Below are 14100 nucleotides of genomic sequence, written 5' to 3'. Positions count from 1 at the left end.
AAGAGCAACAGTCGGTCAAAATTAATGTGGCATTTCCCACTACGGCGTCCCTCATAAACCCACGTGTAGTTGCGGCATGTTAAACCCCACTTTTTAGATTAACAGTTTGTCCTGGATTCCATCCTAAAATTTAAGCCGCAGTATTTTAATGCACAGGAGAAGAAACATTCTTGGTTCCCGCTGTTACGACTTTGAGGTGGTCCCGTAGCGCTCGTCACCCGTTTCGTGACAGAGCGTTGGTAGCGAAGACTCCGAGTCAGGCGTCGGTGAGAATAACAAAAGGGACTTTATACACTATATACAGGTCATTATACAGGACATGAAGGGATCGGCACTGGGGCCGAGAGCTCACAGCAAACGCGACTGTTCTCGCACGGCGACGTCCGGCGAAAACGCGTGACACATCTCACTCCAGTCGAGAGCGGCACTCTGCTCCCGGTGGGTCGGCGGATCCGGTTTTCCAGGCGGCGCGCCGCGGCTTATAAGCCCCCAGAAACCATTGTCACTCAAACGGCCCAATACAAAGTGAGCACTCGACGGTCGACGGAGGAGGTCCAACCAGCGACCACGCTGGCCACCCCGTTCAAAGTTGGCGGGCGCGGTGACCTCCAGGGAAGGGGAGGTACGGCGCCGGGCTGTCTGGCACTTGGCGACACGTTTGAACATGTTGCCCGCCGATGCTTCTCCGGAGGACACCACTGCCTGACGGCTCAGCATCTTGACTTGTCAAGGGAGAATTAGGGCGCTGTGCCTTTCGGCGCAGCCCCGGGTTTGTCCAAAGGGCGCTCGCAGGAAAATTCTCCATCTTGCAGATTCGGAATCCGGGCTTGTGGTAATGGCACAACAGCATCCCCGCCCTCAGATAAGGCGCCGGGAAGACGAGCTGCCTCCACGTAGCTCGGATGCCAGGCGCGCACGTTCGTCAGGCTCGTCCAAGTTTACGTCCAGTGTCTGGACGCCAGGTCACTTCACGTGCCCAGGTCCCACTCGCCAGGACAGGAGCTCGGCTCACCGCGTTGTCGCCAAGGCACCTCAACCAGCTCCGCTCGGGTCGTTCCTAAGCCCTTGCTTCTCGCCACTGGTCCCGATTGGTCGTTCTGCAGCTTGCAAAACCGACCGGCAAAAGGCAACACCCAACACGAACAAGTGCCCTCTGTCTCCCGTCAAACACCAGACAAGGCTATAATCCAAATCAACCTAACTGAATTGCTATCCCCCTTTTTGCTCCCGCTGCAACAAGAGGCAGGTGTACGATCTAGTATACAAGGCTCAAACAACCCTTTTTTAAATGAACAACACACCAAAAGATCAGGAACAATTAATAATCAGCAATAACAATGACAAATAGAATGGTCCCCTTGAAATCACTTGGACCGAAAACATACTACTGAGGAAGCAAATGAGGTCATTCATTTTTCCCGGCGATATTTTCGCGGAATCCGAAGCTGCTTATATTTGCGACCCTGCTTATCCGTGTAGCGGCGGTACAATAAGCCAGATTCCTTGCCAAATGAAACCCACTTTTTTTCCACTCCCCGTTTGACGCTCTTCCTCAGATCGGCTAGTGAACAGTCTTCCTGTTGCTCGCGAATCAGAGTTTCTCTTTCAACTGCCGCCTGCTCCTGCCAGCTGGCGGAAACCGGAGTGAGTGTGGAGCCCGCGTCGCCTAATTGCGGCGTCGCGTCTATATGGCGGCTAGCACTGCACGCGTCACTCCCACTCACTTCCAGGACCCGCTCGCCTAGGCCAGCCTCCGAGCTCTGCCTCTCCCGTGACTGCTCGCCACTCAAGTTCCCTTGATCAGTCCGTGTGCCGCACCGCCTTTCGCTCACCGACGCAAAGTCAAGTTCCCTCGACAGCGGGAGCGCTTTGGATCGCGTGAGCGCCATGTACGCCACGTCGGCAAAGAATGATTTGCCCTGATCCTTCAGCAGCTGCTCCGAGTTATTTGAGAAAAGGTAGGAAAAGTGCTCCGGGAGGGCGGCTGACACAGCGGCTTCGGTGTTAAGTTTCCCAAACTCTCCTTTAATGATAACCGTTGCGATCGGTAAACAGACACTCTCCTCCTCGGCCACTTGCCGTATCCTAGCGCACTCTCCCGTAAGATCACTCGAGGAGACGAAAGACGGGTGAACAACGTCCATAGTTGCTGCAGAGTCCCGAAGCGCACGGCACTTCTTACCGTTTATCTTAATTTCCTGCTCATAGGGCTCCAATAGACGTATGTTTTTGTGAGTTTCCTGTATTGTTGCAAAAGCAATTCTCTCTGGGCAGCTTGCAGCGATGTGCCCTTGCTTTTTGCAATTGTAGCAGGTTAACGGTTTCCGTTTTTCAAAAGAACGCGTCGTATCGTTTCGCTGTTTTGTTGCAAAAGCAACTTTCTCAGGGCAGTTCGCAGCGATGTGCCCTTGCTTTTTGCAATTGTAACATTTCCGTTTTTCGGGCTTTCCGGAAAACCCATCTCTCCTATCTGCTTTTTCTACGCGCACTGCCTTGCTGTGCAAGCTGCGGCGGGTGTAATACTCTTCCGCTAACTCTGCTGCCTTGTTTAGCTTAACCTCCTTTAGCCTATCTTGCAGCCAGAGCCGGACATCCTCATCAATGCAACGGTAGAACTGCTCCAACGCGATGCATTCGACAATTTTGTCGCGGTCGTCGTAAACCTCTTCGCCCTTCAGCCATTCCACCAAGTCGGCTTTTAGACGAAACGCGAAGTCAACATTCGACTCCTTGCCCTTTTTTGCATACCGGAACCTCTGCCGGAAAGCTTCGGGCGACAATTTGTACTTCCGCAGTAGCGCTTCCTTCACATCACTGTAGCTCTCAAACGCCTCTTTCGATAAGCAAGTTATTACGTCTGATGCCTCCCCAGGAAGCAAGGCTAACAGATTCTGTGCCCAGAGGGATCGCTCAATGCTATTCCGTTCGCACACGTGCTCAAATTTCACGAGGTATTTGGCCATATCCTCTCCGACTACAAAGGGTGGAAGTTGATCGCGTATTCTTGGAACGTTAGAAGTGAGACTAGGCGCCGGCGAGCTGTTTCGAGTCTCCAACTCTTTCATTTTAAGCTCGTGCTCGCGACGTTCCCTTTCTGCCTGCAACTCCCGACGTTCTTTTTCTGCCTGCCACTCCCGACGTTCCTTTTCTTTCCTTTCCTCTTCGCAACGTTCCTTCTCCTCCCTTTCCCGACGTTCATTGATACCCGCCAAGGCCTCTGCGGCTTCCTCAGCCGTTACGTCCCCAGTCCTCATGACCTCAAGGATCGCATTCTTTCTTTTGGTTGAGCCCAACTCAATGCCCAACTCCTCACAAATTTCGAGAAGTTCCTTCACCTTGTACTTCTCCATCGTTCACACTGTCCTCCTGCTGTTTACCCTTTTTGAATATACCTGCCGTACGCTACTATAATGCTACTAGTAAGACATATGCAAGTATTTCACACACTGCCCTGTTTACCCCCTCAGCATCCCCTGGTTTTCAAAACACTCTTACTAGGCTTGAAACACACAAGGTTATCACAATGCAACACCAAATCCTTCCCTAAGCTACTATAACCTGTGTCAGAGAAAGTCTGGTGTTTGAGGTAAACTTCAGGCACTCACCGCGCCGAGGTAGCTGATGCCGGTCAATCCCACCGCTGCCACCACTGTTACGACTTTGAGGTGGTCCCGTAGCGCTCGTCACCCGTTTCGTGACAGAGCGTTGGTAGCGAAGACTCCGAGTCAGGCGTCGGTGAGAATAACAAAAGGGACTTTATACACTATATACAGGTCATTATACAGGACATGAAGGGATCGGCACTGGGGCCGAGAGCTCACAGCAAACGCGACTGTTCTCGCACGGCGACGTCCGGCGAAAACGCGTGACACATCTCACTCCAGTCGAGAGCGGCACTCTGCTCCCGGTGGGTCGGCGGATCCGGTTTTCCAGGCGGCGCGCCGCGGCTTATAAGCCCCCAGAAACCATTGTCACTCAAACGGCCCAATACAAAGTGAGCACTCGACGGTCGACGGAGGAGGTCCAACCAGCGACCACGCTGGCCACCCCGTTCAAAGTTGGCGGGCGCGGTGACCTCCAGGGAAGGGGAGGTACGGCGCCGGGCTGTCTGGCACTTGGCGACACGTTTGAACATGTTGCTTGCCGATGCTTCTCCGGAGGACACCACTGCCTGACGGCTCAGCATCTTGACTTGTCAAGGGAGAATTAGGGCGCTGTGCCTTTCGGCGCAGCCCCGGGTTTGTCCAAAGGGCGCTCGCAGGAAAATTCTCCATCTTGCAGATTCGGAATCCGGGCTTGTGGTAATGGCACAACACCGCATGCTTTGACGATTGCGCAAGTCTAGTTGTCATCAAGTATTAAAAAACGCGTAATAATTTTCAGAAGATTAAGTTCCTCGAGGAATACACTGTTTCTCTTTTTTTATCAAGAGTGTGAAACAACTAGCAACTTTCGAATGAGGACGGGTTGCATTTTTTAACAGCGAAGTTTGCATGTATAAACTTGCAGTCACCGACTTCCTGTTCAAGCTCTTATTATTTCATAGTCAATTCACAATCAACACTGCCCTCCCCCTCCCACATTTTTTTAAAATCAGCGTTGCAGGCACGGTCATGAACCACTTCGAATTAAATGTTTTCTTTTCTTATTTTCCTAACTGCAATGCTCTGTTACTCGCTTTTTTTACTTTGCTTACCAGCGGGAAGTGTGGACATGATTCTCTTTATTCATCTAATTTCTTTTCGGATTCCTTGCGATGGTTTTCTTCATTCAAGTCAGTGCTGATCAAGGAATAAAGCGGGCAATTTCAAGCTGTGCTCAGTCGAAGGCTTAAAGACCCTGGTGCTCTGACCAACCTTCTTTGATATGCCAACTTCTCCTCAAACTTTGTATTTATGTGGCAAAGCACGCTTTACAGATGTAACGTGCATGTTCACGCAGGGTCGAAAGTTTACAGGATGCAGGTTCCGCGAGAAAAGCCAAATATCAGCCTAGTTTGAGCTTGCAGCGGTCGAAATAGCATAACGCTGTGTTGTTCGCGCGCGCTAGTACGTGTAGCACATTTGAAGTCCAGGTAGTGGGTCCGGGGTCTGAGAATGCCCTGCTTTATCTCCATCCCCACGTCTCTCAAACCTTGCCTGCACCTATATGTTTCAATGCCTGCCCAGTCGCTCCGCAATGCATGGGAGCCAATGGTCTACTTTGATGGCACCACATTCCCAGTAATTTTATCCTTGTTGTTGGTAGAGCATGGACAACTTTAGCTGGGCGCTGCTGCCGCTCCGTAACAGTCCGTGCCCGCTCCTTGCATTCTGCAAGATGTGCGATCACGTGCGATGAAAGATAGGTTACGTGACTATAACCATCTCCCTATAAACTGCGACCAACTACAGTCAAACGCCTCTACAATGTATGCCTCTACAACAAAATGACCTGTATAACGAATTAATAATTCTGTCCCGGTTCTATTGTGAGCTGTGCAGTGCACTGCCTGATTTCAACCTGACGGTGACGTCTGGCGTTCGCCTGTCGACAATCGCATTCTAAGTAGAGCTAGTTGGGAAATCATCTCTAGTGAAGGTTGACTCACATGACGAACCAAATTGCTGATTCACTTGTCAAACGAGCGTGACGTGGCTCAATGCTACCGAATCACGCTGCATGCAAGAACAACAGAGGCTATCTGCTCGCGACGCGATTTGCGACGTCACGCCTCGTCCGCAGAGTGAATCAACAACTCGGCCCATTCGTACTCATATGGCTTAAACATTACGTTGAACAGACATGACAGGTCAGAAACAGAAAGAACAGCGGCGCCGCATCTTGTTTTGATCTCGCTTCTGCCCTGTCTTTTGTGACTCTTGGCGTTCCGGTAGGCGCTGCTCGGAACGTACTAGGATGCCGTGCTGCCACTTCGTGACGCGTAAACAGCTTTTTTCTCCTAAAGGTTCTTCCTCACGCAGAAAGGAGCCCCCTGCTAGCTGCCGAGTGCAGGACATCGTGACTGTGCTCCAGCCAGTGGGCCATATAACTGCGACCAAATGGCGCAGGTGAAGGCGGGAGAGCGTGCGCCTCCACCGATGACTTCTTTTGTCCTCGTCGCAGCGAAGCGTGTCGTACATAGCGGTCCGGCGCGCAGCTCTCCCTAGCAGGCATCGCGGTAATCACTGGGCTGCTCCGTAGGGTGATCAAGCCGAGGGCAGATCGCGACGGCGCACTGGGCGCTATACATTCTTGACGAGCGGGGAGCCCGATGATCCGCGGTCACACCAGCTGGCGGGCGTTGGCTCGAGCTGACACAATGGTGGCGCCTTCCTCTTGCCGGCAGCCCTGGTCCTTACGCGCGCCGTTCTGTGGGGGGGGGGGGGGGGGGGGGGGGGGGGCTCTCTTTACGAAGATGAACGGCAGTAATCCGACGCCTTTGAGGGACGGGCGCGGTGCCATTAAGGATTTGCTTAAGGGCTAACTGAATTCCCTTAACGGCACGTGGAAAGACGACACACTTGGCCCTGTATCGCGGGCATGAATGCACCCTAAGCGTTTGCCTGTTTCTGCATGCTTCGCGCTCTTTTTTCGGCACCGAACCTAATGACATTGCGGGATGAAAGCACGGTATGTGTAAAGCTTTCTCACATGAACGTAACTTTTCAGGACTCGAAAAGTCAGCCTAGAAAGCACGAGGTTCGTTTATAACGCTTTTCGATGAGACTTGCGAAAGCGGTATGTGTACGTAAAATGTAAGTATTTATGCGTGTGTGGTTGGCATATCTCTTCACACGACATTTACCGCGAACTTGTCGAGCAGTAATGTAGCTTCTCTCAACTCGCGCCAGCGATGATTATCTCATTCAGAAGGCCATCGGCCCAAAATTGACAGGCTGAGGGCTCAATTCTCGCCTTGGCCAGTGGTACAAAAGTTTTCATTTGACTCTGTTATCAGATACGTATAAATATCCCTACATGTAACTGAAAACGCACTATTCGTAAGTGAGGTACAGGGCTTATCATAACTGTCAGATAGAATAAGCCTTTTCCTGGTGACAATAACAGTTGATCTCAAGCATGCTATCAAATTGACGTGACAGTTACCTGCAGCCGAGGATATCAAACTGAGGGAGCGTAAGTGCGAGAGCGAACAATGTTTAATGCTGCACGAAAAATAATTTGCGTTTTAACACCAACTTAGAGTCAGTCGTCCTTTTGATCGAAACAAACCTGCAGTGCAAATTGTTTCTCGGCACTACTTTTGCTGCATTCTTAATTACACAGTTCTCATTCTCTAACGCAAAATGCTCAAACTCTGCCCTCCCCACTCCGTCTTTCCCCTTCACTCTACCGTTCTTTGTGATTTACGGCATTGCCTGCAAGTCTACATTATGTTCGCCAGTCAGATAGTCCGCCTCGCAACTCTTGCAACACGTCTGTGAATTTATGTGTCTGTGCTTGCGCGTCTGTTTGCGAGCGCTCGTCTGAGGGCTCGTCGATATACTAATATGTTCGCTGCAAACGGTAAGCAGCTTCCAAGCTAGCGCGAGTAACTTCTACCCAACTTTATCTATGCATGAACTCGACGAGCAAAATACACCCCGGAGTTCTCGCCTATAGTTGCTTCAGGCGTGTGAACGGTTCGCGAGTTTCGCGCTAACAGGAAGCGAACCGAAATTAGAGATCGGTGACGATGGTATATGCATCACAAGCTACTGATTACTCTCAGCGACTGGTACGAACAGCAGCAGGTGAGGCGCGCTCGTTTCTCTCGCAGTCGTTATTTTTGTCTTCGTGTAGTTTTCAATTACCATGGTAATGGAATGACGAAATGAGTGCGCAGCGCCGGATGGTTTTACCCCCCTCCCCCGACCCTCCCCTCTTCTCATACACACTACATACATCAGCCTCTCCCACCAAGCCCCCTGTTAGCGCGGCGAGCATCGCCGTCGGCCCTCAGTGCAAGCGTGGCTATTTTGCTCTCGGCGTCGGAGCTGGACTCTCTCCCCAACACCATCACCTTAGCCCCCCCCCCCCCCCTTTTCTTCACCGTGCGTCCATGCCTCGTCGCCCCTGAAAGAAGTGCCTGGCGCGTTTCTGTTCATTAACGGACGGCTCCACGCCGGGCAAACGCAGGCACGGCAGCTCGTCGCAAAGGCGGCTGAAACATCGCGCACCTTTTGTTTCCGGGATTCGCGCGCCGATCGAGGCTTCGTCGCCCGCGGCGCCGACGAAGCGCTCGCCAGTGTCAACAGCGCGCTTAAATAAAGGCGCTCTGATTTCATGCGCCAGAGCGCTTTGAAGCACCTCGCGTGCGCGCCGAACAAAGATGGCGTAAGAGAAAACGTATAATTCCCCACCACTGGGGAGAAACGAAAGAAGTAAAGTAAACTGAACCGAGAGATCAATTAAAAAGCATAAACGGAGGCGGCCTGCATTGATAGGGTGTTGAATCCTAAACTCTGCGTTGCCGAGTTTCGGGCGCGTCGCTGCACTATATATGCAACTCGCGAACAGCTTTTCTTTTTTTTTTTTTTCCGGCCAGCAGCGATTGCGGGCGTGCGTATGTGCGTATGGCGCGATCCTCCAGCTACGCTTCGACGTCAGCGTAGAGCCGGATCGTCTGTTTCAAAAGGACCGATAAAAAATGCGCACTCGGAGCGAGGACCGGCGAGGACACTGCAGTGCCGAAAAGGAGAGGGGGGGGGGGAGAGAAGAGGACGACGCAACGCACGGCCCGAGAACGACGTACCGGGCTCTGTTTACCTTTGCCGCCGGCTTGCGATTTTAATCAGTGCTCAAGTACCCGTTGGAGCGCGCGATTCGCACGGGCGAAAGAGTTGCGACGCCTCGCTCTTCCCGCGATACTGCCGGGTCTCTCTCTTCCTAACTCGACTACACCGGCGGTCAAGCTGCTACGCGCGCGCTACCGCCTAGCGCTGGTGCGGCGACAATGCGCGTGTCTCGCGCTTCGATTAGCGCCGCCGCGTCGCCGGGTGAGTTGACACAGCGCCCCTTTTGTACCGCCGGGGCAGCTGGCAGGCGGCAGCGAGCACGACAAGTGGTGTCGCGTTTCCCTCCTATGCCTTCTCCTTTGTCGCACAACTGGCGGCCGCTTTCCAATTTGCGCTTGGGCTGCCTGTCTATGTGTGTCTGTGTGTGTGTGTATATATATCGACGGCGCGATGTAACCCTCTCATCGGCGATCGGCCCGGGCTTGACTGCGGCTCCTCGGTGCTTCTCCGCTTGCGTGCGCCACGTTTACACATTCTCGCCGTCTCTCTGGTGCGCGCTCGTGTTTGACGAGAGGCGCGAGCCGAGATTGGATTCGGATGGGATCCGCTTGAGGAGCTCGGGCACAGACGGCGCAGAGCGGGCCTCTTTTTGCTTTTCCTTTCTTTATTTTACTTTTTTTTGCAGACGCCGAAGAGGAAAAGTGAGGAGGAGAGACATTCGTTCACCAACCTTCTCCTCCTTAACTGCTACGTCTCTATCCTCTTTTCAGTAACTTTGCCTACGCATTTCTTCTTTCTTTTCTTTTTCTCCTGCGATCCCTATTGTTACGCGGAACGAAATGCTTCCCTTGCTTTGTCCTTCCCACTCCCCGTGTACGTAAGTGTGCAGGTAGACCGGAAATGATCAGCTTTGCTACTTCTCAGACACAGCTAATACGCGTTAGTTTCCGCGCGAATATAAGCCACTGAAGCAACTCGCTTTGCACTATATAAAGAAAAGGTGCTGTCAGACCCCTAACCCCAGAAAATTACGAGAAGTATAGGCTCGGGGGCGGAAATGCCTGCAACAGGAAACCAGATTTCCACGAAAAGTTGTTTTTGTACTGGCCTCGCGCGCGTCCGGTAGCTGGTCATGTTCGCGACCGCACGTATCCGCGCAAGGTCCTGAGTTGGCATCTGCCACTGTAACTATTTGGAGTTCACGCCCACGTTGCGTTGCAATGCGCGCCGTGGTAGTGCACACTGCAGGGAACGCCTGGCATTTAAGAGTGTGCAAATATTCCAAACTACCCAACGACGAATCTGACTATCCTCCTATTCGATTCGGTTTTCGAACCGAATAGTCATTATTCGCAAGCAGGAATATTTTTTCGACTCGCTTTCGGATATATGAAATCGTCGACTGTGATCGATAAAACATAATAGAGCGTTTTAGAATAGGGGCCTCAAACGTTTTGGGGCCATAAAGAAATGGTGTCGAAGCCACTGCGCATGCGCAAGACGCGAACTGCGTTTGGGTTTTGCGTTGGGCACGCTATTTCACTGATTTAGCGGCAGCCCCAAAAGTTGCTCCAAAAGATTTGCGTAAACAAACATGGCGGCACCCATTGAAGCGACGGCTCTAACATAGCACCAAACTGGGTTCCATTCGTGGTAGCGCGTGAAGTTCGCAAGCTAGGAGAAGTGACTGCGGTTATCGCTTTCTCTCAACTAGCGTGTGTCATGAAGATTGATTCGTTAGACGCCGGTGATTCCGAATTCGATTGTGGATTTTATGGCTCGTAAGCCTAACACGGCTTAGCTTAATTGGCTGGTGAAGGCACGTAAAGTTGGTTACTCAAAACTGAGCGCAACTAATTGTTTGCTGCTTGAATAACTTCTAAATTGTAATTAAACGCGAATGCACTAAAGTCAAAATTGCTATTCCTATCATAAAATGGTGTATTTTATTTAATTATTTCTAATAGCTTTCCTTTGACGCCTTAGTGGCGCTTTCAGCGCAAGGCGCTATCCCCAAACGCAAAGCCTTATTCTAAAACTCTTCACTCCTGCGTGCCCCAACGCCAACAACCGCAAAGCTCTTTGGGGCCCCAAACTATTGGGACCCCTATTCTAGAAATCTCTAATATTGAATCGATAAATGTATATGTTGCGTAGTAGAAGACGCTATGTCGCTCAAGCAGCCATATAATTCCGACTAAACTGCGATAATTCGCACTCACCGAAGCGTCCTGAGCATGCGAACGAACCGTTTATTGGTCACCAATGCTGCATTTGTGATTTTAGTAAACAACGCTTCAGGGTGTACAATGTGACGACAGAAACTTGCTAACGTTGTGAATAGTATATGATGTTAGCAATTGTCTTATGTTAATGTTGAAGGTGGTTGTTCGTCATTCGAGCGCTACTCGAAAACTATTAGATTCGATTCTGGCACTATTGATTCGTATTCGATTCGGGTCAAAGATTCCAATTTGCACACCCTTACTGACTTCCCGTGGGTCTGCATATCTGCTCCGTGCGCGTGATTCTCGCTTTTCCTCTGTTATCGTAGTCTACGAATACGAGCGTGTTCGAGACAGCTGAATTTACGCAGTCTAACTTCAGGTTATAAACTTCCCTACCGCAAACACACGCTTTCCCAGCAGGACTGTATGGATATAACCATGTTTCCTTGCGAGGTGGTGTATTTGGATTAGCTAGCTGATAACTTTATACTTGTTCGTGCTGGCGTAAGGCCCCCGACGGGTACTTAGCGGCGCCCGGACCATGCAGTGGTCTCGCCTTGGATCTGCCATCGGTTTGCAAGACCGCATTCACGATTGCTAAAAGGTTCCTGTCTTCTTGATGGTGCTCGTCCAGGCCATTGTCAAATAGCTGATGCTATCCAATACCGTTATGTTTGTTTATAGAGTCAATCGGAGACGGTGTAGCCGCACTTTCAGCTCATCTGGGCAATTAAAATGGCGGATCGAACTATATGGCGGAATAGCCCCTTTTGGAAGAGCTTAAGCAGAGCTCTCTCGCATAGTTTTGATGCCCAAAGCATGGCGGCAGCTCCCAGCACGGAAACGATGGTTAAGCCTTAAACACGTGTCGCTTATCACATGCTAAGCGATTTTGTGTGCTTCGCACGCGCAGAAACCGTTACCATGCAGCAGCCGCGGGTACTCGTCAGTCAAGCATCCTTTGCAGACCATCATATTTTGGCATGAGTGCAGCAAGAAAGTCGTTTCGCCGTTTACGAAGACCGTTTTTTAGACAGTGTCTAGAATAGGCACATCCGGTGTTTCATTCGCATTCCGCCGATAAAAAGCAAGCATATGTATAGACACTAACTAGCCCAAACTTCACGTCGTTCGGGCAGATGGATTTCCCTTGCAAACGCACGCACCTGCTTGTTGGCGATACCAGCGTCACTGGTGTCCGGCACCGGCGTGTGGCCACCGTCCGCTCGACTCTCGGCCGCCGTCTCCGAAGCCGCTGGGCTTGGCGGTGTCGACGCTGCGAGCACAAGTGACGTCGCATTACGTAAGGATGCCGCATCTCGGTGCTTTTGTGTGGGTTCTGCCGTCAAAAGTGTAAAAGCTATTGGAGAGGTGAATTAGCTGTGTGCACGTGTACACGTAGACACGCATTCTTTGAGGGGCGCTAGCCGCTGCATTCTTAGCACGTCGCTGGACAAAAAGTATGCGAATCTGAGGAGCGCATGCTCGCTGCCCACATTACTCACAGCTGGTGTGCGCCGGCGCGGCGGCGGCCACCAGCGTGCGGCCGTCGTCGCTGCTGGTGTCGGTGACGTCCACCTCGCCGTGAAAGCTGTCCGAGTCCTCGTCCTCGGAGCGCGCCCCGTCGCTGGCCTCGGAGCCCGCTGCCGCACCCGTCGCACCGCCACCTGAGGCGGCACGGCTCGGGTCCGTGGTCGTGTCGCATGCGGGCGTCGAAGACCGCAGCCTGCGGCGTCGAGTGCACCCGGCCGTCTATACTCGGGAGAGAGCCCCACATCGCTCGAAGCCAACTATGGTGGCTCCAAGTTCAAATGCATAGTGGAGGTCACGTGTTTAGCGCCACAAAAAACAAGCGCTGACAGAGAAAAGGCAGCACAAGTGCTTGTCATGTCTCCTCTTTGTCAAATTTGTTTTCTCCATCTCCATTTTCTTTGCCACTAAAGACATGAACATTAGTATAATTTGTGAGCAAACATCGATCGGCAGGGGTCACAAGGAAGAAAGGAAGGAAGGAAGGAAAAAGGGGAGAAGGAAAGACAGGGAGGTCAACCAGTTTAGCTTAACCGGTTTGCTACCCTACACATGGGAGCGGGATGGGGGAATGAAAGATGGGAAAAGGAGAGAGAGAGAGAGCACATAAGAATAATACACGGTATACGCTGAACTGACTATACATGAGTTGAAATGTTTGTTGCTTGAAAGGCGGCTTATAAGCCTTAAAAAGACATGAAATAGTTAATAAAGTAAATGCATGGATATAGGAGCAAATCATATACTAGATAGCGTAGTTTTTATGTCTCGAAACTGTGCTGTCTCAAAGTATTAGCCCAGAGGAAGTTATGTGTTTCATCCACGAAATATTTTCAAGAATTTGACTCGTTCGAAATAAAAAGTAATCACATCCGTACACGTTTTGGGAGGTTAATAGTTTTCTAGAAACGTCGAGTAAAGGTGAAAAAACCCTGCTCGTGATTATTGATTGTAACATCGGACGTAGAACAGAAATACCCAGTATCGCAATCGCAACCCAGCCGCAGCGAACAGACGCTGTGGCTGGGCTGCGATTGATGTCCCGTGAATGTGCTTTGCTCCTGTGGGACTTGAACGTTTGCACCGTGTGTCGTTGGCGTTCGTTGTGTCCGGATATACGGATTCATCTACCGCTTGGGTTACCACGACGTGCCGTCTGTGGCTAGGCGTTGCATTTACGAACTCACATGCCTTCCTTATTGGAATGGCCAACAGCCCCACGTGCGACACATGCAGCAGCGATGAGAAGCTCACACACATTGTCTGTGTCTGTCCACGATATAGTGCCCAGAGACAAGTGACGTTCGGAGTGCTGGACCAGTTGTACAATCGTCCACTATCAGAACTAAAAGCTTTAGGTCAGTGCTCCCAAACAACATTATCGCTGAAAGCCTTGCTCGCGTTACTAAGGTTCCTGCGGTCTACTGGTTTTCGTGATAGACTTTAAGAACCCCGCTCACCTACCGCTCTACAGTGTACGCGGTTTGTTTGTGCCCGTCTCTCGTTCTCTCTCTCTAGCTCTCTCTCCCCTTCCACTCTTTTTATCCTCCTAATCCTCCCCCCATGCAGGGTAGCCAACCGGAACTACCTGTGGTGAACCTCTCTGCCTTTCTATGCATCCT

The 14100-nt window shown here is 51.3% G+C and overlaps 1 protein-coding gene and 1 long non-coding RNA gene across 2 annotated transcripts in view; one reads left to right on the top strand and one right to left on the bottom strand.

The window, feature by feature from the left end:
• LOC142575319 (uncharacterized) overlaps window positions 1-14100 on the top strand; it is a 93731-nt gene that overhangs the window by 30329 nt on the left and 49302 nt on the right. The window lies entirely within an intron of this gene.
• fuss (SKI family transcriptional corepressor fussel) overlaps window positions 1-14100 on the bottom strand; it is a 39384-nt gene that overhangs the window by 15442 nt on the left and 9842 nt on the right. Inside the window, exons 4-5 of the mRNA XM_075683043.1 lie at window positions 12454-12674; window positions 12115-12224 (exon numbers count right to left, since the gene is read on the bottom strand). Of these exons, the coding sequence (XP_075539158.1) occupies window positions 12115-12224; window positions 12454-12674 (331 nt within the window). The remainder of the gene's footprint in view (window positions 1-12114; window positions 12225-12453; window positions 12675-14100) is intronic.

Source organism: Dermacentor variabilis, chromosome 3 (genome assembly GCF_050947875.1).
Source record: "Dermacentor variabilis isolate Ectoservices chromosome 3, ASM5094787v1, whole genome shotgun sequence".
NCBI lineage: Eukaryota > Metazoa > Arthropoda > Arachnida > Ixodida > Ixodidae > Dermacentor > Dermacentor variabilis.
This window is presented reverse-complemented; position numbering and strand designations above follow the sequence as displayed.